The following is a 27,908-nucleotide window of genomic DNA, read 5'->3' on the forward strand; positions in this document are numbered from 1 at the left end:
GTATAGCACAGGGAACTATATTCAATATCTTGTAATAGCCTATAATGGAGAAGAATCTAAAAAATAATATATATATAAATGAATCACTTTGCTGTACACCTGAAACTAATATAACGTTGTAAATTAACTATATTTCAAATAAAAAATGGTTAAAAAAAAAAAAAGGAAGAACTAGAAAACCTGAGTAGACCTATAACAGGTTAACAAAGTGAATAAGTAACTAAAATTTTTCTAGCAAAGAAAAGCCAAGGTCCAGTTAGCTTCACTGGTGAAACCTAACAAACATTTAAATAAATAATACCAATTCTTTGTAACTGTTTCAGGAAGTGGAACAGATAAAAACACTGAGGTTTATTTATGTAACAGAATACCACTCAGTAAGAAAAGGAAACAAACTGATACTCACAACATGAATGAATCTCAAAAACATAATGCTGAGAAGCCTGTCAAAAAAAGAGGACACATTATATAAGTCCATCTATGTGAAGTTTTGGAAAAGGCAAATCTAATCTAGAGTGAGAAATAGCAGACCAGTGTTTCCTAGAGTTGGGAGTGAGCGGGCCCAGGGAATTTTTTGTGGTGACTGAATGAATATTCTATATCTTGATTGTACTGGTAGTCACACGGTGTATATATTTGTTAAGAACTAATTGAAATGTACACTTAAAATGGGTTCCTTTTGTTGTATATAAACGATACCTTAATAAAACTGATTTTAAAATGGATGATATAAAATAATAATCTATAAAATTCCAAATTATATTCACTAAAAAATAAGCGGAAATAGGGAATTAAAACATAAAAAAATTATTGTTTCAAATGGGTGGAATTAAAAAATACTATTTTTACATGAAGGTTACAATTAGAAAACTATAGGTGAATGCTTTTGAAATTTTTACCAATAACTATTAAAAGAATAAAATGCATGCTACTTACCTTTAAGAACACAAATGATATTATAAATCATATATGCAAAAATGAACTTTGCAAAAAATTGTGTTGGTGATATTTTGTATATCTAAAAAAATTTAAAGTTAGTCTCCCACTATACACTTATTACAAAATAAAAGTTTACATAAATACACAAAAACACTGAAGTTTACAAAAATTAAAGTTACACTGGAGTTTATAAAAGTATCTAAATGAATTCAGCAGCATAATACAAAAGAGCAAAACTAACGAAGTTTTTTGAAAAATAAAGGAAAATATATAATCTTGATTAAGGCTTTTTAAAACAAGATAAAACCCCAGACATCTTAAAATGTTTAAATTTCAAGATAACTTAATTCTTCCATAAAATATAATGATTATGGCAGATTTTATTTTCCATATATCTCAACAATACCTCCCTTCCAAGATGATTTTCTTGTTAAATGTGAATTTGACACTCTTCCCAAGAAGTGGAGTCCACATTCTCTTTCAGGCAGGGTTGAGACTACAGCAGGCTTGTGACTTCTGAAACTAGGTCACAAAAGGTGATATAGCTCCTACCTGGTTCTCTTGGGCTACTCTCCTTGAACCCAGCCATCATACTGTGAGGAAGCTCAGATATCTGGAAAGATCCAGGCAGGTGTTCTCAATGACAGCCCCAGCTGAGGTCCCAGCTGACAGCCAGCATCAACCATCAGACATGTGAGTAAATGAGGCTTTGGCTGATTGCAGTTCCCAGTAATAGATTCCTTCACAGTTCAAAACTTTCTAGCTGAGGCCTCAGACACTATGGAACAGAGAAAAACTGCTGTGCCCTTTCTGAATTCCTGACCCACAGAATATGTGACCATAAGAAAACAGTTGGTTGTTTTGTGCCACTAAGTTTGCGGTTATTTGTTACACAGCAGTAAAGAAAAACCATAAAGAAAAACAAGAGACTGGGCTAAAATTTAGAAACATATTGAATAAATTTAAAAACAATATCCAGAAAATATAAAGAGTTAATAACACTCAATAAGGAAAAGTAAAGAGTCAAATGCCATAAACAAGGAATTTGGAGAAGAAAAAAAATGAACAGATGCCCACCTCTATTAGACTGACACAAATTTTAAAGATTAATGGTACCAAGTGAGGCTGTGTGTAAATTAAAGAATTTGGGGAGACAATTTGGTATTTCCTATCAAAATTAAAAATATGCACATCCTTTGACTTATTTCACTTCTAGAAATCTACTTACAGAAATACTAGCAAATGGACACAAAGGTTTTTGTACAAGTGTTTACTGTAACATTGTTACCAATAGCAAGAAAAAAGGAATATATTTGAAGTTCATTATAGAGGCATGGTTGAATATACTTATTTATTTATTTATATTTATTTTATACTTATAGGATATTAATATGATGAGATCTACAGAAAAGTTAGAAAGAATGGGATAGACTATTATGTCGTGATATGGATGATCACCAAGATATATTGTTAAAAAGGCAAATCACAGAAAAGTTAGTTGGGTCTCCCTTGAAAGCCAAATAACCATGCATATGAGAATAGATAGATAGATAGATAGATAGATAGATAGATATGAAATATGTGAAGGAAAGGGAGAGGAAGGATGGATACCAGGCTATTCAGTAGCTACCTTTGGAGTGGACAGTGGAAGAGGGGATTTTTCACATTTTGTTTTAGATGGTGGTAAGTGCTATGGAGGGAAAAAAAAAAAAAAGCAAGAACAAAAGATAACTGCTGTGAGGAGGTTTGTGTAAATTTTAAAAATCATCAACTAATAAAATATTTCTCATGTTTACACACGTGAAAGTACAAAAACATGTTTGGGAATAATACATTCCAAATTTAGAATAGTGTTTACTTCCAGGGATGGAAAAGGGGAAAATTCTACAAGAGTTTGAATACCAGGAGGTGGGGAACACCCGAGGTCCTTTTAGAGATTATCTACCACCGGGAACACCCAAATTACCGAAATTATTTTTCAAATATAAAAAATACACATGGAAAATGAATGGCAAAAATTAGAGCACTTTGTATGGATTAGTATTTTATATTGTGGATACTTTTCCATGTTGAGAACATGTGAAATGCTTTCAAACACTCAAGAACTCTCTAAATCACACATCAAGTTATAACATGTGTAGACCACCCAAAAAATTTGATATTGGTTATTTTTAGTAGCCATTAAAATATGAACCTGTTAAATGGAATAAGGGTATTTGGTCCAACAGCTACACAGCTTATACAGTTTATAGAACAAATTTCATTAACTTGATGGTCATTCCTTATTCATCAAGATTACTCACCCACAGCTTCAAGGTGGAACTATAACAACTCCACATTGTATTAGATCCTCAATCATTCAGTTTATGCCAAGAACCATCACTCATTAGAGTGAGGGAACACTTCTAGTTATAAAAATAGTAAATTTCAGTATTAAGAAAGATAAATATCATCCAGATCATTCCACAATTTACTACTAACAACATACTTAAGCATATATGTACAGTAGCATCTGACTGTCTGGATTTGTATATTCCAAGTTCTCTATTTCCTGAATTATTCTGGCTTTTTCACATGCAAAACACATTGCTATTTGCGTGTTTGATCCTTAAACAGAGGCACATTTTTGTTTGGAGAAAAGGGCTAATTTGAAAAATACTAGGCCAGGGGACATATAAATACTAACCAGAGGACATATAAAGAATATGCTGTGACTGATACAAATATTTTTTTAAGGAAGCTTAGTTTTTTGTTTTTTTTTTCCCAAAGAACACACATCCTCTATCCTTCCTCAGTCCTGTTTGCTCAGCTGGATGTCCACAGGGTCCAATTTTCCCTCCAATTGCCCTTGCACACTAATGTAATTGCTGCTCATATGGATAATTGATCAGCCTAGAGCAGCATTTGTATGCATTTGTTCACTTACAGTATCTGGCAGCTTCTCAAATGATTTTGCAGTATTATAATACTATCATGTATTTTTAGTTTTTGTCTCTTTATAACAAGGCTAAATAGATGTGAATCTTTAAGAACGCTACATTTTAAGTACTTCAAAAGCAGGCATACAGAAATACAAATTCTCTTTTTAAGCAGCTAATGCTCCTTTTCACTTATCAAATATAGAGGAAATGAACTGGAGTCTCAAATGCACAGTGTTCTGTCCTACCTCCCCCCCACTCCCCATTGCTCTCCTCCCTAAACAGACTCAAATTAAGTAGACTCAAACAAACCTCAGCTTAAAAAAGAAAATGACAAGCCAGTTTCACTTAATATGCCCTTGATGAATCAGTAAAAATATTTTTTTTTATTAAATGTTGTCCTTTGAGTACATTTTGAATATTCTGTTTGACAACATGGGAAGTAAACATGAAGCCCTTTACCTGCATTCCCAAGTATGACTGTTCATTCCTGAGGAAAAAAGCACTGGTGCTACTGAGTTTCAAGCTGAACATTTTTCATGGAACGTCGGTTTTTACTTGAAAGAATAACTGACAAACTTTCATTTTTCAGACATGGGTATCTGGCAAACATTTTCTCAAAATGAATGAAGTGAACCTGTCACCTTAAGGAAAATCACTGACATTGTGGTTACCAATAACAAAACTCAAGTTTTTACATGAAAATTAGGATTTTACAAAATGTAATGTGTCATTATGAGCTTAACAGTTTTCTAGTACTTACTTTTCTGACCAGATCAGTGGTAATATTAGTTTAAAATTTTTAATTTAATCTAATTTTATCTTATTTTTATCGAATGAAATGTGTAACACTTGGAAGATCTGTGTTACTCCAATAGTTTCCAAATGACTAATGAATGATGTCACAAAATCATGTATGGGTGAAGAGAACTTTCCAAAGTGAAAAAGAGACCAATGGCTTTTAATGTAACACAGTAGGAAAAGTTCCTTGGTATTGTTTCCGGTTCTACAATGCAACTAAACTTTCAGAAACCATAACTTGTTGAGATTTTTATATTATCAAAGAATATCCACAGGCACTTGAAAAGACTATTAAAATATTCTTCCTTTTTCCAATTCCATTATTTGCATGAGACCAGATTTTTCTAGATACTTCAGCCAAAATAACAATGCAACAGATTGAGTGTAGAAGAGTATCAGGACCCAACTTTCTTTTGTAAAGGCAGATATTAGAACTTTGAAAAAAATGTAAAATCATGGATCTCTAAATAAAAATACATTATTTATGTTAACATGCAATAGGTTTATTATTGGTATGTTTAAATGAATTAATAAATAAGCATTTAAAATACTCAGTTTTAATTTCTAATATAGTCAATATTGATAAAGACTATTTACATAAGCAAAAACTCCTTGGGGCCTGTAATAATTTTTATGAATACAAAGGAGTTCTGAGACCAAAAAGCTTGAGAATTATAATTTATCATCACTGAGAAAGCACAACTATTTTAAATGCTGCTTTGAATCAGAGCAAAGGAAATTGAAAAAGGAACAAGAATAAAGTTTTATAATCCTTTAAGGTTTGTCAGCATGCAACAATTTGCTTTCATTTACCAATGCAGCAAAGTTTATAGTTTTATCTGAAACTCTATCAAGTCGTTTAACTTATCTGTTAATTCAGAGTATTTATCAACATTATTTTTCTGGTAATAAAAATTTAAGAAGGGATTTTTAAAATAAAGTTAAGCCCCTATCTTTCAATCTCAGTTTCTATACCTTCATTGTTTCTAAGACATACTGATTTGTCTTTTCAGATATTTTTGACCAATTTATACCCACTAATATACACGTCTCTGTTCTCACTTCTCGCATATACAAGTAAAGCAATTAGTTGAGACTTAGGAAATTTGTCAATAAAAAGCTACCCACATACTCTTAGACTATAACTCCATAACAGCAAAGGCTCTAGGTAATTTAATACCCCTAGATCTAAAACAATGCCTAGATATATACTCTCTGCATTTTATTTTATGTAAATTATTCCACAAAGAAAAAATAGTTCCATAAAATACTGTCTGGCACAATAAATGTTAAATAAACGGGGTGACTGAATCCAGCCAGTTGGGTCATCTCTAAACAAATATGCCTAACAAGAAATACTGCATTTGTCAATTTCAACCCTACTATGTATACCCAGTTTTTCTTGAATATATAAACAATTTTGAGATTATAACAGAACAAAATCCTAAGGCTATTATGTATGAATCATTATCCAAATTGCATGAAACTAAACAAAGTGGCCTGCCACACTGATAGTGCTGAAATCTAGAATTTGGGTTGATTTTAATAAATACAGAGGTGGGGGAGAAGAACAGTCCTATGTTTTTAAAAAATATTTATTTAAAAATAAGATTTCTAAAAATACAGTACATAATACATTTCAAGAGAAGTAAAAACTCCACAATTTAAATTAAAAACAATCTGCAAAGAAAACAGAAATATTACATGAATAAAACTAAATCGTTAAAATAAATTAAAAACAAAACACCGTTCTTAAGCTAGATACATGGTTTGTTTTTCATTTTAAGAACCAGTGTCGACTTTTCATTTAAACAAGTATATCTCAGATACATACATGCCTCCCACCTGTCATTTTCCTCCCTCTTCTCAATCTATTCTCATATCCCTCAACTACCATTTTCCTTATTACCTTTAGCACAAGAAATGTCAGTGAAGATTTTTCTTTAAATGCTCTTAGGGTAACTGACAAGGTAAAACAGACATGCAGCAAAACAGCACTCAGATTTAAACATATGCACTGAATGAAAAAATGCCTGATAAATGTAAAAACAGGATCGTCATATGGCACTTGGAACATACCGCTATTAAAATAAAATCTTTTATTTTAGGGATATAATATTAGACACCATTGAGGTTGACACAAAATTTTAGGAGCCTTGAAATATCACAAATTTTGCCTATTCATTAAACTTGCCAGTCACATTTTAAAAAGACTAATTCCAGGGACATAAAGCTCCTACAAGCAACATCATCTACGCTCAGTTCTCCCAAAAGCCTATTCCATTCCCCCAGGTTAGACCTGCAACTGATTTGTCTGAGTATCTCCAATTGTGGAGAAACTTCTTCCTATTGTATCATTTAGTCGCTTTATTGTACCTATGCTAAAGTAGATATTTCTTTTTAATATTCATCTCTGGAGGAGAGCAGATAGTTGTGAATCTTCTACTATCCAATAACTTGAACAAATAACTGCATTCAGCCACATTAATTTAAGTAACACATAAACAAGCTGAGTAACTCAGAACTGATATTGTCACAACAAAATCTAGAAAATATATTGTTGACAGAGAGAGACAATGTTGTCTCTTCCCATTTTGCTTTTAAATTTTGTCTTTACCCCTAAAAATATGTACATCTGTATTTCTACATATCATTCAAATGATCCTAAGTCACATCTCACACTAGTTTGACTTGATTTTTTTCCATTCAGAATTCACTGCAAAACCATATACTGTATCTACATTCAAAGACAGAGTGATTTTAGTTGATTGAAAACTATGCAAAACATTCTCAAATGTGATTGTCTACTTTTCCAGTACATACACACAGTTATCTTCTTGCCAAAATTTTTAATCATTTCAGCTACAGTTTTTTTAAGGACACTAAATGAGTGTTTTAGAAGTCTGTGGAAAAAAATAGGGAACCAGGATAGTACACATAGCAGTATTACATTTGGACAACTACTTCTAAAGGATGTTCTCTCCCATTTTTTGTAAAATGAATCACTAAGCAGAATTAGTTTCAAAAATACTCTTAACTCTAACTTATGTAAAGTGAGTAACAACATCCAGGCTTTTTTTTGGGTAAAGTTCAATTTTCGTTTTGCTTTTAAATCAAAGTTTTGCATTTCCTCTTGGGCAAGAGTGTGTGTGTGCGCGTGTATGTGTGCATACATATATCACATATGCGTATATTTTTAAAACGTTCTTTAATTTTATCTTTATTCACAAAACAGACAAATGGCAATTATCATTCTTTAATACCACTAAGGATTACACACACACACACACACACACGCACACACACACACACACACACCTACACACACACAGATGCAAAATTCTTCATCTGTAATCAGAATGGGCCCTTAACTTCTCCTTTTAGCATTTTGCTTTAGCATTTATTAAAAGGACCCAACAAGCTACAGAGTTCATCTGTAGAGATAAGACTTATTATTTCTCATTTATTCCTGCAGAATAAAACAAAAAAATCTTGTGTAAAGTGTTTCAATTATCTTTGTAAGTTCGACCTATTAAACTACTTTTTAAAGTAGCCAATCTATACGAAAATACAAAATTAAAGACCATATTAAGTAAAAAAAAAAAACCTCTTTTTTTTTTGCTTTACTTTCTAAGCAAAAAAGAAAAAAACAGACCAAGTGAGAGACATTTAAAGCCAACTAAATTGAGGCAGCAGTGTGCAAAAACTAAGATCTATTAATCAAAATTGTTCTTAGTGACATTAAATTCTACTTTATAAACACAAGGATGTGAGAAGAAAACTCAGTGAACCAAAAAGAAAATTAACTCTTTGGTACGGGAATTAAAAATGTCACTCAATGCTAAAGTGAGTAGCACCAGGATGTCTTAGCTGTTGAGGCTGTGAAACACTAACTTCAGGCACCAGTAGTTCCAATGTCACCCGACACACCCTGGCAAGAACACCGAGTGTGCAATATGCAGACTAGCTCTCCCTTTACTTGACAGCCTACCCAGGTAAACCCTTATTTAGTCAACAGACAAGCAAAACCACAAAAAGACCACCTTACATTGCTACTGTTTTGTCCATATCTCTGTTTAGATATAAAGCTATCAATACCCAAAAGATCAGAGTGTTGAACAACTGTGGTAAACACCACATTACATGTTACAGGGATTCAAAATACCAATAGCTATGGAGACCCTCAAGATATGAAAAACTGAAATAGTCCAAATTTTAAAGTAAAAAGCACCCTTTATATACAAACTGTTGATTTTCCCTCTGTTGACAGATTTTACTACAATACTTAGTATATCCTTTCTCTGCAAGAGGAGACTTATAAAAAGGTCCCAGCTTTTTCAATCAAACCTTGGGCAACCTATTCATTTCTGCTTGGCATTAAGTAGCTGTACTTTCGCATAATTCCTGACACTTCATGTTAGCGTACACTGTACACTTCCGATATTTAAAAATCAAAATAATTTCTTAAAGGCATCTGACTAGCTGACAAGAATCAGCAATATACACTCCTTGGATAAAATAACTCAAACTAAACGCTTACACGCATCAACAACTCTTACAGTGAAACAGTGTCAACAAGAGATAAGGCTAAAATGATTGTAGCAGAGGAATTCTCTGACGTCACAGATTCTGTATCCAGTAAACCCTTCTGCTGAGATGCTGATTATACATGCTCTGTCTAGCCTTCTCTCCATCTTAATACTCTCTTTATCTAATTCTGGCTACTCACTACTCATTTGTACCTGTCCTCTATGGTAGACAAGGGAAAAAGGAAATAATAATAGTAAAAAAAATAATGATAATAGAAAATACCAATGACATAAGGATAAACACCATTACTATTTCTGTTTCAAATTAGCACTAGCAGGTAGTATTACAACATCTGAAGAACAGACAAAAATGTAGTAAATTTTGTTGTTAAAAATTGCACAATGATAATGAAAGGAGACATCAGAGAAAACACTTCCTGAAGTTAAACCATCATCATCCTAAATGCAGCTGAAATGCTAAATACTGATTGATATACATAAGAACAACATTGGTTCAAAATACTTCCAGCAAGTTGGTTCTATTACTTTCTCACATTCTGCTGAAGAATATTCTAGAATTCAATTGAGAATGGCTAAATTCAGAGCATAATGAAATTTGTGATTTACAGAGAAATTCAGAGGATTCTTAGGATCGAAAGTAACAAATGTGGACATTAAATAATACACTCATTCATTTGTTAATTATATGGTTACTAATACTAGCAAGTAGAACATACTAAATGTACATGACTTACTAACTACATTTGCCAGTACTTATATTTTTGAAAGCAACAGTAGTAGAATTGGGTAAAAAATCTAATACTTATAACTATTAATAAATTATTTAATGTTTGTAAGTGTAAACTGTACCAAGTAAATTCTAGATATATCTACATATATAGAGGTCATGTCAAAAACTTATTTAATGAAGCAGCAATAGTTTAGTAAACTTGAGCTAAGTAGTCTATTCATACATGAAGCACAAGGGAAGTAGACACTAGAGAAAAGTCCAGGGAAAGACTAGCAGCTCTCTTAATATTAATACCACTGTAAACTAGAGCTGGATACATTGTGATTTTATACCAACATATGTGAGAACATTCAAACTGCTCCATTATCTAACACATAGAAAGGTATGTGGTTATAATCAAAACTACTTCATACTTCCTGGGTGGAGGTGTTGCCCTAACTCAAGTCTTTATGATGAGCATTAATACACCCTTTTGGGTGACACACCTTCAACTAATTATTTGTAGGAAAGTGACTTGAAAAAGCCTGATGAAGAACAGTTATAATTAGCCGCCATCCTTAGAGAAAAATACCTCTAAGCATTAGCAAACATTCACTGATGTTCATTCTGACAGAAGTTTTAACTTAGCTGTTACACTAAACTTTATGCTTATGTTCTCTATTTCTATTACTTAAAAGTAAACTATGCTTTCTTCTGTTCAAAGACATTAACATATTAATATTTTAAGTATATCTACCTCTTATGTTAACCACAAATATTTTTAATACAACTCTGAAGCAAAATAGTATTTTTTTCACAATGGAACATCAGCTAACAATATTTTTAAAATTCTGAACTCAGTCACTTTTTGCCTACAATCTTGAGCCCATAAACATTTTTGTTTGCAGAAAAGAAGAGCAACAAATATAATTGTTCAAGAGGTGCAATTTATAACAAGTACTTAACAACTACTTTCATTTCCAGAAGTCCAATTAATGACTTTGCTGAATGTAAAACATCCTTTAAAATACATTTCGCTTAAAATGAAATGAAATGTTTATAACGAAATACTTCATCCAATATACAGATTACATCAGTAATCTCACTGCTTATAATTATTTTCTAATGCTCAACATCATTAGTTATTTTCAGGGTTATCCAGAATATATAATAAATTGGCTGCTAAAGCTACAGCTCTAACTCACAGCAGGAAAGTTAAAAAGAATGAAGAGAAGTATAGAAAGAATTATTAATCTCTTATTATTTTAATGCAATTGAATCAGTTAAAAAAATCATTCCAAAACTGGGATTAAAAAACTGAATGTTTTTTTTTAGATATTCAGTAAAACACATTAGACACTGGCTTGCCATTGTAACTACGATAAATTTGTTCTGTAATAAATTGGTAATTTTAAGGTAATGACTTTTTAATTCTAAGGACTTAATTTGCCAAAATAAGGTTCAAAATAAAATTCATGAAATGGTTTATATTTATTTATCCTGATCTGATATAAATTTGTCTGATAGTAAAAAATATAATATGAATATACATAAATGAAGCAAAGTAGTCATATATGTATGAACCAGACATCAGAATCATAAATAGGAACACATTAATTTTCATAAAACCTTACATTTTTGTACATAGGCTTCCCTTAAGTTTGTACCTCTGAAATGTTCAGAATTTGGGTACACATTTCATTTGGGCAACAAATCTCTAGAGCCAGTATAATTACATCAATTAGTCAAAAGAGGGCGCAGAGAGCACACTAGAGTTTATGGACTCCCCAGGAAAGTGCCAGGTGTTCTCTCTCAAGTTGTCTAACAAGAATCATAAAACCCAGTTAGGTGTGGTAACTCTGAAATACTGAAAGTTACAGCATAAGTATATATAGATATACTTTATATAGATTCCTACATAAATATATTGATATGTAGCATTTCTGCCATTCAAACAAAAATAAATATATGCCTTGCCTAGTGCATTAGTTTGTATTCCAGTAATTTAGAGAAATCAGGTACAGAGGGATCAGGGAAGGTAAAGAGAAAGGTGGGAAGAGGTGCCCTAGAAGTGGGGAACCTAAGAAAACCAAGACCAGAAACCGTTAGAGTGGGAAAGAGACCACCTCTTGATTCTCATTACTGAGACAGAGGTTGGCACTCAGTACCTCCCTGGTACCTTTCAAGGTAGCTACTGCTACCATATGAAGTATAAATTCGTCCATAAAGCTCTTTAGGGGGTCTTCACTTGGCTTTGCTGTTTTCTCAATGTCCTTATTTGAAAGGAATGTATACAGCATAAGGCATCTGACTGACATCTATCTACATTATCTATACGTTACTCCTTATAACAGTTCAGTCACCAGGCCAAATTTGGTCAAAACCCAACCCATCTGCCTGGAATGAATATATGTACTAATTTTGTGGTTCATTAAGCTCTATAAATATACTTCTTATATTAAATTTACTATGAATCTTATCAGCACCAATAAATATTTCCATCTGCCACTAAGTTTTTAAATAATAAAGCACTGTAATCAGAACATGAAAGACATGGTACTTGTATCTCTGAGTAGACCTTATTCTATTATTTTAGGAGATATTTATAATTTCTAAAAAATAACCACAGTACAGTTAACTAGCTGACAATGGTAACCTTCTGTTTCATGATTTCTCAGGTATGACTCCTTACTACCAAAACTAACCAAAAAGAAAATATTGATATGCTCCAAGAACACTAGATACCCCTTCAATCCTCTCTTCAAGGGAAAGGCTGAGTACATAATTAGTTTTTTAAAGATATATGGATTTTGCAGTATTCTAATGGAAAAAAATTTTTAACTGAATTTTTTTCAAACCATGCTCAATTTTTTCTCACACAAATATTCTATGCTTTCCAAGAGACCATCACAATTAGCAATTTAAATCTGTATAAGGCTAATAATGAATATAGATTATATTTTCTCATTTTAAGGTCATTTCCTAACATTGGCTACTAAAAATGGTCTCTCAATCCAGATTATAGTTGGTCAATTAAAATTTAATTTCAATCTGGGTGATTACAGGTACACAAAAGTTACTTTTACTAGTAACTTCCTATAAATAAAATTTCAATATTAGTTGGCCAATATCTATTATATAAAAACCTTCAAGGTGTAATTTTAGATCTACTAGTAGGTAAACAAAAGTAAAAAGTATACATATTTTTTTTAAAGCACAATATTCTTCTTTATACTATACATTATATATTATCTAGTTATATTAGCTTTTTTTCTTTTTTGCGGTATGCGGGCCTCTCACTGTTGTGGCCTCTCCCGTTGCGGAGCACAGGCTCCGGAAGCGCCGGCCCAGCAGCCATGGCTCACGGGCCCAGCCGCTCCGCAGCATGTGGGATCATCCCGGACCGGGGCACGAACCCGTGTCCCCTGCATCGGCATGCGGACTCTCAACCACTGCGCCACCAGGGGAGCCCTATACTAGCATTTTAAAAACATATGCATTCTAACATAACTACACTAGAAAAGGTATCAGTGGAATTATTGCAAATTCTTTACCCTTTTTGCTAATAAAAATCTTAGGGTAAAATAGGAACACATGCCTGTTTGGTCAAAAATTTCCCCTTGGAGCAAATATTTTAACAAAAACCAATAATTACAACAGTACAGGGGAAAGAAATGGGAAAGTTAATGTGAAAAAAAATTAATCTTTCCTTTAAAATAAGGTAGGTAGTTGGTGTTTTACTTTAGGGTGTTTTTGGTGAAGAGAAAAAAAACATTAGAAAGCTACTTCTAAGAAAACACTGTCCTTTTTGTTGCTGTTTTTGTTTCGTTGTTGTTGTTCAATCCTATATGCTAAATTTTAAAAAATCTTGCAGCACATACAAAAGGAAGTATAACATAAAATTGTATTTGAAAAAGAAAATTTACATATAAGGCGTATCAATTTTTGTAAAACCTAAAGAATGAAATTCAGATTTGGTTAGTACTGCTTAAGGGTGAAAATTTTAAATAAACATCCGAAGTTTCCCATAAAGTAAAATCTGTAACACTGTCAGTACTAAAAGAAATTATGTACAATTACTTCATCCCAATCACTGCCTTTTGAGTTTAATAACAAAAGCATTTAAAGAAATCCCTGTGGAAAGCTAATTTGAAAGTAAACATGCTTTAAAACTTAAATATAGATCATGTATTAGTCCCACAACAGGATCAAGATCACTATTAAAATAAAGCCTGGGGCACATTATGATGCTTAAGATTGGTGGGTGGATTTTAATTGACTTGAAGACTGTCATAGTTCTATTATCAGAAAACCTGTAACGCATTTCCAGCATGGAGGACCCATCTGTGCCCACCATCCATCTGTTTAGACGTGATTGGCAAAGTGGTAGGGAACTCGCAGTGGTTGCCTCTGCCTGAAAGGAATAAACCACAGGATCTTCCAACGAGTGCCAAAAACTTCTGAGAAGGTCTGCTGCCATGGCTTTCGGGGCCTCGATCTACAGAAGACAGCATTATTAGTGAAAGACAGCACTCCCATGGTGCACTTCAGTCAGCTAAAACAATACAGGTTGGCTGGGGATCCATTACTGGACTCTGATGAATTGTGTCCCAGCATCACAAATACAGCTTTTCTTTCATTATGGCATGCAGCTGAGTTTTAACTCTGGATAGCAGATATTTTATCTGTGTCGTCAATCAACCTAGGGCAACTTTTGAAGCAGAGGAGAATCTCAGGATTAACAGAATGTGTGTCAACAACACAGTAGCAAATCTCTTTTGATGTATTTTCAGGACAAATAATTTAACTTACTTTAGTAGGACAAGGAACAAGAATGATCAGTACTTATTTTGTTTGAAAACTATCATGGCTAGAAGACCCCTACCCCTACTGTAAGACTGGGTTATGCTTGCTAGCTCAGGTCTTAGAAAAGGCACCAAGAAAAAGCCATCATTATATTATCTTTCAACTACATGCACACATTTTTCAAATATAACCAGGTGTTTGCATTTTCAAATAAGAACACTACAGACTTCACTTTCATACTTACATTTCTTCACAACAGTTTGACATCTTTTCAATAGATGTTGTATCCTATTAAAAATCAAAAAAAATACTCAGATATAACAGTTATCAAGGCTTGATTCTATATCTATTTCATGATGTTTTTAATCATATTCAGAGAATATTCTAAAGATATAAAAAGTTTATATATGGGTACTAAGCTGGGACAAAGTGAGAGTGGTAGTGTATATAAGGACAGATATACACTACCAAATGCAAAATAGCTAGTTAGTGGGAAGCAGTTGCATAGCACAGGGAGATCAGCTGGGTGCTTTGTGACCACCTAGAGGGGTGGGATAGGGAGGGTGGGAGGGAGACGCAAGAGGGAGGGGACATGGGGATATATGTATACATAGAGCTGATTCACTTTGTTATAAAGCAGAAACTAACACACCATTGTAAAGCAATTATACTTCAATGAAGATGTTAAAAAAAAGAATTTTAAATTATCTATGTACATTGCTGAAATTCCCTTGGAAAAACAGAATCAACATTACGTTGTGCTAAAAAGAACCAATTTATTCAGTTACAACCGCCCCCCCCCCCCCCGGCAAATTGTAGGAGTCTCACTTCATTAAAAAATAACCTTTTATTACACTTGCCTTCTTGATAATTCTTTTAAAAGTCTATATTTAATCCAACTGTCATTAAATATGCATTAAAAAATAAATACCAAAATGATAAATGAAAGACACTATTGAACAGAAAACTGTCAAGAGCCAAAGAGCGCTACTGGTTATGGATTTCTGTAAACAAAGCCAAATTCAACAAGGCAATGTATGCATTTGCCGTACTACAACATTTATTACTCTGAAAAGGAAAGCTAACTGATCAGTGTTCTTTGGTAAAAAAACTTTTTTTTTTTTTCAAGAGAAAAACCAGTCCCTTCATCATAATGCAATTTCTCATTATGTGTTTTCTATAAAGCTGTTAACACAAATATATAAGAAAAACAACTCAATAAAGAGAAGAAAGCTTCTAGACATGCTGGTCTAATTCATGTTAATGGAAGATCCATCATTAGACTGAGAAACAGTGATGATAAGGAATATCCAAATAATCAAAACACAAATTATATAATCTTATTTTAGATATATATATTTACATTTTAAATATACTTTTAAGTTGTACAAAAGAAAATATATTCTTTTAAATATACAAAAAAATCTTCCTCCTTTTATCCTTTCCTTTATTAGCTTCCTCAGATATAGCAGGTGGACTGCAGTTATTAAGCAATACTATTCATGCAAATATTTGTGGCTGCAACTCCAATTGCAAGAACTTATTTAGCTATAGAACTCTCTTCCAATAATACTACTGAAAAGCACCTTTACTTCAAAAAACTCTTTAAAGAAGTTACACGAATGGCTCAGAACATTAAATTCTTATGTATGAACAGCTGTCTAACTACAGTTGGCCTACATACAGGAAAACAAATCTATCATTTTTTATGTGACTAGTAACTAATAACAGAGTTTCACTTCCAGATTTCCCAGTAATCTGTGTGGAGGCTATAGATTAGTCACTCTATAGTCACTAATTTCCTAGCATTTTCTGAAATTCATGGTTTCCAATGACAATTCTATTTATAATTAACCTTTCCTGGTTCTGTTGCATAATTTCCTCAAAATAATGTTTTACTTTGTGAAAACACAGTCTGCAAATACATAAAAAATTTATTAAAGACTTAGAGGAAAGCTGGGGTTCTGGTTCCATATCAGAAAAAAAAAGTGAAGGAAGTAATTTAAATGGTATCTTAGAACTGATGGTGACAGGTTATTCCAAAACAATTAAGATAGCTTGTGCAAAAATACCAAGGAAAAGACAGGAAAGAAATTTAAAAGTGCTATCATGAAAGGTATATAAATGGCCCCAAATTGCAGGTGTAGATAACACTTAAAAGTGGAAACTATTTCAGGATAAGGAAGGCAATTACAAGGTTAGACTACTAGAACTAGCCAATGTTACAGGACATTTTTACTGTGCAGAAACTTAAAACTCGATTATAACTTTGAGGAATGTAGTTGTGACAATAAACTAATCAATTTTAAGGACTTTGAATTTAGACTTCATATGGGAAAAGCTCTTATTTGCAAGTGCTTTTGACATCTTTCTAGAATCTGGTTCAAGAAATACGAGGAACACTACCTTTCAAGTCATCATAAACAGACTGTCATTCAATCAAAGGATGTGATGTCTACCATGAATTTATGAACAGGATTTGTGAGGCTAGCCAAAAAAGACTATTTTTTTCCACTAGAAATGGCAAATGCTTATCTCTCAGCTATCCAGAGTACTATTATAAGAAAAAAGAACAGCCAAACATGTCACAAAGTTTTTGCACTGGCATTTATACAGCATACTCAGGGAAACGCAAGTTATCATGCTATCGTATTTATATGCGCAATAGAAACAGCAAACTAGAAGAGAAGAGAGGTTACTACTGGCAGGAATATTGACAACCATAAGTTATTTCCAAGTGCCGAACTAGGTTTAATAAACTTTTTGTTTTGTTTTATTAAGCGGGGAATTGTGGAATATTTCACACATGAAAAATAAACTAAAAATATTTAAAATAGATTTTAGTGCAGCTAATTCCATTCAACATAAAAGACTCAATACCTTTAGTGACTATCACAAAAATTACCAAAAAGGTAATTGCTATCTTCACGGAGTATATTTTATAAATTCTTAGTTATATGTAAAACAGCTATCTAGAAAAACTCACTCTTCAAGGAATGATAAGAAACACATTTTTATTGTATTATCTACAATCAAAATACCTTATTTCCAAAGAAATATTTATGTATTGATTATGGTCTAATGATAAAAATATCCAAGACTTCTGCCAGTCTGCATAACTGAGATAAACGAGAATGCTTTCCTATTTTAAAAACCGGAAGTTTATCTTCTAAAAAAAAAGAATAAACTAGAAACAAGAAAGACTTACAGAAATATAGGGCTCAAGTATTTTATCAACTATACTTTATCTTCTCCTGATGGCTCATCTTACTCTAAGAAATTATCTTTCAGGTTCAGTCTAAGGAAATATGTTTGACTTAAAAGAAAACTGTATCTCAACTAGTAAGATTATAACTGGAATGGGAAAAAAAAGTTTCTAATAGGAAGGGGGAGGGAGGTATTTATTGCCTATTGGAAAAATTGAGGGGGGGGAGGTGAGAGGCAAAGAGCAAGAATTTATCACCAGATGTTTCCTGGTTAACAGACCTGAGAATCTAGTCCTCTTGGAATAGACAGCTTGATGATACAATCCATCCAACTAACTCATTCTGCTTTGAGTTCATTCTCACAAAGTAACACTTTGCCATATATGTTGTTGTACAGGAGAAAGAATGTACTGCAGACTCCTTTGGTACCTGACAATCATACATAAGGGAATAAATAGTCAACCTGGTTTATATGACTATCACTTTTGAGTCTAGAAGTAGAGTCACTGCTTCTGGGCTTGATTAACCCTGGAAACATTTTCAAAATGGAGTTTCCAGATCTGTCAAACTGAAGATCTGAGGAAAGTAAGAACATTCTATCAGAAAGTCTCCTTGAAGACAGTTCGATCTAACCTCAAGGATCGCCTGCACTCTTTAGTCTTATCATAGGTCTTGTTGATGCTTTTAACTCTACTGCACATACCTGATTCAATGACTCTGCTGATTTAACCTGGAGTAAAAAACACTATTAAGGAAAGTTTATCACAACTAGAGATTATATACCTGTTTTGTCTACTACTGATTTCTGCTAATTCTAAAATAGACTTTTGCTTAACTTCCTAGAATTTCTGCTCAACATACAGAGAGCAACTCATTTAACTTTGTGTCTTTCATAGCACCGAACAGCACAAATTATTCAAAGTGGGTACTCAATATATGTTTGCAGCACTAAACTAATTGAACATGGACAGAAATAACATGATTCCTTATCTTTAATTTTTTTCAATCCAAAAAGAGAAAACTTTCTGTTAACCTTAGCTCTCTCTCCTCCTTTGAAGCCAGAACTCACTACTATATTACTCACTTGAAATAAATGGTTCATAAGCATCCATCTCCAACAGAGGACCAGCTACATCTTTTATTAGAGATCTTAAGTTAACACAGACATTTAATCAATCATGAAACCAAACTGAGAAGGCAGTAGATGTTACTTTGATAGCCACTTAAAACATTTCTTTCCAACACAATTCCCATACTCCTCTTCATCAAGCCATTTTCTGGCTGTATAAAACCTTAAGAAAGTTACTAAAATTCTGTATCTCAATTTTCAAATACTACTATTTACCTCATAGGTTTTTGTAGAAATTAAATGAGTTAATATCTTAGAGCCCTTAATAACTCCTCAATAAATGACAGGCCTCAGTTTTTATTGTAGGGCTTGGAGCTATCTTAATTACATTAGAATGTAACTAGAAAAATTTATGTTTAAACAAACAAGTGTTTTTTATAATCAAAGATACAATGACATGGACTGTAGAAGACTACACAGATAAAATCCAATGTCCACAAGGGGCTTATAATCTAGTTGAAAAAATAAGTACTAAGTACATAAAACATGATTCATTTACTCATTTATTGTCTATCAAAAATTTACTAAGTACATATTATGACACAGTCCTTAGCAACAGGAGCTTACAGTCTAGTGAAAGTAGTTAAACATACAAGAAATAATTATACAGGAATATACCGAGGATGTCAGAGAGGAGGATTATATACAATAACATATATAAATAAGCCATACACTATTTAGAAACAGCTGAAAACTTACGTTTGCAATCAACAATCAAATCAAGGTCAACTATTCTTACATTTTTAGTACAAAACTATACTTTCATAAGATTTTCGGTTATCAGTAGAAGTAAGATGGGCTAATGTGCCCCTTTGGCTGGAATTTGAGAAGTAATTAATATAGTGATAGACTGTGACAGAGAGAAGCATATGAATCACTGTGGAAAAAGATCTAAAAGTTAACTATAAATATAAAATTCACTGTTTTCTCCAATCCTATAAAGTTGTAAATTCAGATTAAAAATTCACGTGGATTCAGAACATGAACAATAACATGGGAAAAACAGCAAGTACAACTCATAAATGTTTAGCTTCCTTACCAAAAAAAAAGCATCTATTTAATCACTCAAGCTATTCATCATGTTTTAAGAAAATTAAAATGCACTATTCTTATTGAAAAAATCTACAGAAATAGATTTAAGTTGTTTTAAATTACTTTCAAGAAGTTTATTACATTGAGTAAAGAGAGAGGATGCAATATAAATACATTTTCACATAGGAACACGTTTATGCTAAAGAGCAATCCACTTCCACACATAATAATTACGATGCTAGCAGGAATTTTTAGAAAGAAAGCTTTTCTATTACTATGCAGTGTAACACAGTATGTATTTAAACTAATTCCTTGGCGAGGGGGAACCTAGTTTCTATAAAGTTCTCTACTGTATCCAAAATTCAAAGAAATATTATAGCCAATATTAGAATATGACATTAAAAACATATAAGAAGTAACAATTTAAATTTTAATGATTCTTCTAGGTTTTAAAAAAGCTACAGAGAAGATACTTCCCATAATATAATTAGAAATACCGTATTAAAAATATATTTTGTTTTTATTAAATGAAAACATAATTCAGAAAGGAAGACAAAATGCTGTACAGAGCTCCCTTTACAGAAATGTAAGTGAGCTGGGTTCAGCATAATTAGCAACGATTTCCATATTTGCAATGCTGATTTGGAGTTGAGTAAAGCAAACATAATTTGTACAGAGACTATACCGAATGCTGTTAATTCACCACACTGATTCAGGGGATACTTAGCAGAATTTCATTATAAGGATTAATAATCTCAGGACTACATTTCTAGGTACATGTTAAAAGGCAGGTAAGTCCACTAATCATCTGATTAATAAGAATGTTATTTAATAGATAATGCCATTTAAACTAATTTAACATTTTGAACACAAGATACTTTTCATTGTATAACATAATCAAGTTAAAATTAAGTCACTCCTGCATCTGTGATTCTGTCTATATTTATTTAAGTAATCATGAGCCAGTATTTAGGGGGGAAAACATTTTCTCCCTTTATTTTGAAAAGCTTTGCTTTAAGCTATCTTTAGTAATTCAAGTAGAGTCCAACAATAGTTACCTGTGAGACCAAATATAAAAAGCTCAATTTTTTTCTTTGAGAATTTAAAACCTTTTACAAAATTTCAACTAAATATATCTTCCCCACCCCACCCTCAATCTCACCACAACTGAGAAAAGCACTAAGCTCCAGAGACGCCATCAAAAGCTTAAGCTTTTACACAAACTCCACGGTGCCCTGAAAACAAAAATGCTTGTATACAAAATTTAGATAAACTGTCAGAGCAGTGTCATGGTATACAATAGCTCACTGTCAGACCCTCACCAGAAGGCGCTGTACCAGCTGTTACAGAGCTTCTTGATTAACTCTCTCCAAGCCCAGCAACTCAAAACATGACTAATACAATCACCCAGCACTCTTAGTGTTGGTGCTCATCAGAATGGACATTATTCTTGGCTGTGTGTGAACTACTGCTCAATAAGAAATTCTGACATCAATTACAATAATGACAACATCACTATCCATTTCATTCAGAAACAAACAAAAAGGCTAAACGGTCTAAGTAAAGAATAATTAGAATAATCTGTTCCCTAACTAAATAAAGAATGCTTCAAAGCAGACTTTGAAAACACTTTAACTTCAGTATTAATTTTAGTAAAAAGGAACAAGCATATATAGTTAAATCTTGTTTAAAATTAAATCTAAAAATAATCAAAGGTAATCCTTTAAAATTGGGTTTAAGATTAGTCTGTTCCATAGAAACATCAGGTTGTGTTGAGATCTTTTAACCTTGGAAATGGGATTAGAAATCCACTGTTTTTAAATTTAAGTAATTTCTAATTATTTTATCTGGGTCACAGATAATCTGCTCTTACTAGGTCTAAAATGACATCAGATTATCATTACTATGATTATCCTGTTACCTTCTACTATCAATAAGATGGGATTTTTCCTCTTATACAGGAGAGAAATGATTTTTCCAAGTAAGAACAAATAATGGGAAAAATTACTGAAAATTAATACACTGCTTCCTCAAAACCTCAACCTAAACCTAAATAGAGATGGCACTTGTTTTGCTTGTTTGTAGTCTAACAGGCCTATATTCAAGCTATGTAATTACATACTTTCTATAATGAAATGATACTCCCACCAGTGTTTTCCCAAAATGCCTCTTGGTCTTTGGGGGCAGGAGTAGGGGAAGGAGGAAGACATCAATGAAGTAATTAAAGTCACTGTGATTCTTTCTCCCCCTTTTCTTTCTTATGCTAACTGACAAATTCGTCACTGCTTTCACACTGTAAAGAGAGATCCATGGATTCAGATTATGACAAAACCATGTCCAGATGTGAAATGTCCTGTAGGCAGTATTAATTTTTTATAAAATGAAACAGCAAGCATATTTTATAAAGAAAGGAAGCAAAATCTATATTTTTAATTTTAATATTAAATACTATTTTTAAATACTAATAATTCGTTAGATTTAAAATTAAATACTGAATGCATAACAACTTCAAATAATTAAGCCCTAAAGAACCTTAAATCAATGTGGGGAGGAGTGAATTCTGGAAACCTTTAAAAAATGTTTTTTTTTCATTCAAAAAGAGTGGTACTTGAAGTTCACTATGAAAGCCCAGGTAAATGGAATTGAAATTTACTGTAATTTTTTTAAGTACTTAGATTCAAGAGGAAGTACAGTGCCTAAAGGTTGGACTAACAAATGGAATATATTCTCTCTCTTAATGCTTGCATTCCTTTTTAAATGTTTCACAAATATATAATTTCCAAAGACATGAGAACTGTCTAGCACAGAGTGTTCTGAGAGGGTACTAAATGTATACAGAAAGAGATGAGACTTGGGGAGAGAGCATTATTTAACAAATGTGGTTTCTACTCAGTTTTAGAAACATCACAACATCAGACCCAATCTCCCTGTCTTAAAATGGTGAAATGTTGTTCAATATTATAGCAAAAGAGAAAATCATGCAATTTGAAAATTAATATTAACATACTGGTAGTACGGAATAGTCAGAAAGGGACCTGATACTATATACCCTTTAAAAACCAGCAAATACTATAAATAACTTTATGTCCAACTCAGAAGTGATTACTAAAATTTGAGAATAGGAATTCTTAAAATATCTTGAAGTCTTTGCTGCCAAACCCCACTTTCTGCTTAGGTGAGAAGGAAACTGTTACCCTCAGCTATAAACCTCTGACGGCTCTCAGAAGTAACTTGTAGTCTTAACAGCAACACTCTCAAACGTCCATTTCCAGTCATTAATCATAAGAAATTGGGGGAAATCAGAGAAACTTCATTCCAGGAAATATAAATATATACCAATGATTTGGGCAAATTCAAAAGTGGAAATTCAAAAATGCAAGCATAACCTGGCAATTTAGACTTGACTTATGAATAGGCTATAAAGTAATTATGAATGACTATAAAAGCAGAGAAAAAAGATGTTAGGGGAAGCCCTATTCTCATCCACAGGAATGTGATTAATATCATGTTATTTATCATCATCACTAGATAAATCACAAGAGATATTAGAAAACATTTCAAGCCACTGAATAATAATAAAAACATATTTAAACAGACATTATACAATCCATGAATGTCCAATAAGCACATGAAGAAGTGTTCAGTATCATTAGTCATCAAGGAAATGCAAATTAAAACAACCAGATACTATTAAAACCTACTAGAACAGCTGCAATTAAAAAGACTGACAACAATAAATGCTGATGAGGATGTGGAGCAACCAGAATTCTCATACGTTGCTGGTCAGAGTGCAAAATGATACAGTTGCTTGGGGAAAAGGCCTGGCAGTTTCTTATGAAATAAAAGATAAACCTGTCTCAAGTGACCAGCAATTCTTCTCCTAGGTATCTACCCAAGAAAATGAAAACATGTTTCCACAAAAAGACTTGAACAAGAATGTTCACAGCGTTTTTACTCATAATTACAAAAACCTGGAACCAGACCAGTTGTCTTTTAATAGAATGGATAAACAAACTGTGGTATAGTCATACAATGGAATACTACTCAGCAATAAAAAAAATTATCAATACATGCAACAACATGGATGAATCAAAAAAACATTATATTGAAACAAAGGAGACATATTAATGGGTATATATGAAATTCTATAACCAATACTAATCTGTGATGGATGGGAAAAAAAACAACACATCACTGCTGCCTCTGCAGAGGATATGGACTTACTGATATGAGGCATGATGGAACTTTCTAGGGTGATGGTAATATTCTGTATTGTGAAAGGAGTTTGGGTTGCACATGTGTGCATTTATGCCTTTCACTGTATGTAAAATTTGCCTCAAAGGAAAAACATAAACAAGCACTGAGCTCCAGTTAATGATTTGTGTGGTGAACTATCTGATGCTGCAAATTACTTTGATATATATTACAATATATAATGGATTGATGGACAATTTGAAGTGAGATAAAGCAAATACTCTAAAATGTTAATTGTGGTTGAGGATTCACTGTAAGATTCTTTAAAATTTCCTGTGTTTAAAATTCTTCCTATAAAATCTAGAGGGGAAAGGTTATTATGAGTACCTTGCAAAATATTAAAACAATGGTTACACAATAAATGTTTTCCTTCCATTTCTGACTGCATTCTTCCAGTTTTCTTCAGAGGCCAGTACCATTACTAGTATCTCATGTGTCTTTCCATAGATAGTCTTTGCATATAGATAGAGGGATAGAGAGAGTTACCTCCGCATTATTTCTTTTTTTTGAATGTTTTTATTAACATTTCTTATTAAACCATAAGAGAAAAGAACACCTGAATAGAAAATAGACAAAGGACATCAACAAACCATATATAAAATGAATAAATAAATGAATGAATGTGAACAAATGAATAAAATTAACATTTAATTTATGCCAGAAATATTCTTTTGTTAACAGCTTTACTGACATATAATTCATATACCATAAAATTCACCCATTTAAAGTATACAATTCAATGGTTTTTTTAGTATGTTCACAGAGTCATACAATCATCACCACAATCAATTTTAGAACATGTTCATCACCCTATGAAAGAAACTCTGTACCCTTTAGCCATTATCTCCAGCCCCCACTAGCTCCCCAACCCCACACAACCACTAATCTACTTTGTCTCTATAGACTTGCCTATTCTGGACATATCATTAAATGGAATGATACAAATATGTGACCTTTTGTGACTGGTTTCTTTCACTTAGCATAATGCTCTCAAGGTTCATCTATGGTGTTGCATGCATCAGTACTTCACTTCTTCTTATGGCCAAATAATATTCCATTTTATGGATATATACCACATTTTGTATATATCCATTCACCAGCTGATAGATATCTGGATTGCTGAGAGTTTTGGTCTATTATGACTAATGCTGCTATAAATATTCATGTACAAATTTTTATGTGAACATACATTTCATTTCTCTTAGGTACATACCTAGGCGTGGAATTGCTGAATCAAAACATAACTCATGTTTATTTACAGAATGGTCAGACTATTTTGTAAAGTATCTGCACCATTTTACATTCCCACTAGTAGTGCATGAGGGTTCTGCTTCCTCTGCATCCTCACCAACCTTTGTTATTACCTTTTCTTATTATAGCCTCCTTGTGTGCATGAGAAGTGACACCTAATTATGGTTTTGATTTTCATTTCCCTGATGACTAATGATGTTGAGCATCTTTTCATGTAGTATTTATTGTCCATTTGTATCTTCTTGGAAGAAATATCCATTCAGATCCTTTCCCCATGCTTTAATTAGGTTCCCTTCTTATTACTGAGTTTAAGAGTTCTTTATTCTAGATACAAGTCCCTTATCAGATACACAATATTTTCTCCCATTCTGTGAGCTGTCCTTTCACTTTCTTGATAGCATCCTTTGAAGTGCAAAAGTTTACAGTTTTGAGTAAGTCCAAATTATCTTTTTTTTCTTTATTTACACTTTTGGTTTCATATCTAGGATATTATTTCCTAGTCTAAGATTTAGTATTGCCCAATCCTTAGTATTGCCTAATCCTATGTGTTCTTCTAGGAGTTTTATAACTTTAGATCTTATATTCAGGTCTATGATCCATTTTGAGTTAATTTACATATATGGTATGAGGTAAGGGCCCAACTTCATTCTTCTGCATGTGGATATCTAGCTGTCCCAGCAGTATTTGTTGAAAAGACTTTTCTTTCCCCTATTGAATAATCTTGCTACTCTTGCTGAAAAACTGACTGACCATAGATATATATGTCTATTTCTGGACTCTCAATTCTATTTCATCTATCCTTATGCCAGTACAACACTTTCTTGATTACTGTTGCTTTAAAGTAAGTTTTGATGCATTTTCTTACATTTTTTTCCACTGAATATAGTCTTATAAACACTTAAGTTTTCATACACTATATCAATATAACAATGAAGATCTTTTTTAATATACACACTTATTTACACACATGTGAAAAAACAGTATCTAGAGGTGGTCAAAAGGGTTGTGCCTTTAAAATTTTGATAGACATTGACAATTTGCCCTTCAAAAAGTTTATACCAATTTATACCCCCGCCAACAACATATGAAAAAGCCTATTTACTCTGCATCTTCTGCAATGCAGTGTATTTCCAAACTTTTAAATCCTTAACCAATGTTATTTTTCTCATTTTTAAAATCTTTTCTGTTGTGACAAATCCACTTTGGCTAATAAGTACATTAAAAAAAACCCGTTTAATTACTAATAAAATGTTTCTACCAGCAACATTCCATTTTTTGGAATTTACCTTAAGTTACTAGTTTAAAGAGGAAAAAGAGATGTTCAAAGAGCTATTTGTAATACAGAAAAAAAAGATTGCATAGTAGATGCTGATCAACAGAAAAATGATTAATTAAAATATGTTATGTTCACTAAATAGTATATCCAACTATTAAAAACTATAAACATGATGTCGATAGCCATATAAAAATACTTTAATCTAATTTTTAAAAGCAGGATACAAAATTATATGTACACTCTGTACACTGATTATAACTACTTTAAAATTACACAGGCATACGGAAATGGAAATACATAAATGACTACGGATAAGTTTCCTCTTTAATTTCTAAACTTCCTGTAACTTTTTAGAATTAAGTTCGTAATTAGGCAATATGTTCACAAATACATTACTTTACATTAAAAATATACTTACTGTGATGATGCCAATTAGTTGAGTATAAAAGAGTCCAGTTATTCCAACGAACATTGTAATGCCCATAAAGGCAGCTAGTCTCATTATGGCCAATTCATGTCTAACAACAAAGAGGTCCTATAAGAAGAAAAAGAAAATCTTAAAAACAATTCAAAAATTACTTACAGTTGCAATAATAAAGAATTGAGCCATAACATTTTCCCTTATTATCTTAAAAGAACTACTCTCCCCATTTTTTAGTTTATTCCACTTCATAAACATATAAATATTTGAAAATTTCAAAAATAATTGTTTTTAATTCATAGTAGCAAGCTGAAAAATGGGATTTTACTACTCAATTGTCATAAAAACTCCTAATCCTAAAGTTGCAAATTAGCCATGCTCATTTACTATTTGGAGCAAAAACAAAACAGAAAACCCTCCAAAAATCAAAAAAACAAAAACAAAACAGATGGTGTACAATCTCTGGTTCAACAAAAGGAAATTTTATTACGGTACTGCTAAAAAGCTTGAATGCACAAACCTGATTCATAATATTAAAGTTCAAGTGGCCAAGATACCTAGAGATTATGTATTTTAGTCAAAATGAGGGGGTAACACAAATAATAGGATCACATGA

General features: G+C 32.4%; 1 protein-coding gene across 4 annotated transcripts in view; it reads right to left on the reverse strand.

Annotated features, from left to right (window-relative positions):
- Positions 1–6,237: 6,237 nt before the first annotated feature.
- Positions 6,238–27,908, reverse strand: part of ZDHHC21 (zinc finger DHHC-type palmitoyltransferase 21) — a 76,819-nt gene continuing 55,148 nt past the window's right edge. For 2 of the 4 annotated variants that reach the window (XM_067744410.1, XM_067744412.1), the window contains 3 exons: positions 27,290–27,406; positions 14,968–15,011; positions 6,238–14,415 (listed from right to left, as the gene is read on the reverse strand). In XM_067744410.1, the coding sequence (XP_067600511.1) occupies positions 14,283–14,415; positions 14,968–15,011; positions 27,290–27,406 (294 nt within the window). In that variant the 3' untranslated portion in view covers positions 6,238–14,282. Of the gene's footprint in view, positions 14,416–14,967; positions 15,012–18,209; positions 18,359–24,806; positions 25,998–27,289; positions 27,407–27,908 lie in introns of those variants that run through there. The other 2 variants (XR_010945030.1, XM_067744411.1) reach the window with 2 other exon arrangements.

The sequence above is a fragment of the Pseudorca crassidens genome, chromosome 7 (assembly GCF_039906515.1).
Source record: "Pseudorca crassidens isolate mPseCra1 chromosome 7, mPseCra1.hap1, whole genome shotgun sequence".
Classification (NCBI taxonomy): domain Eukaryota; kingdom Metazoa; phylum Chordata; class Mammalia; order Artiodactyla; family Delphinidae; genus Pseudorca; species Pseudorca crassidens.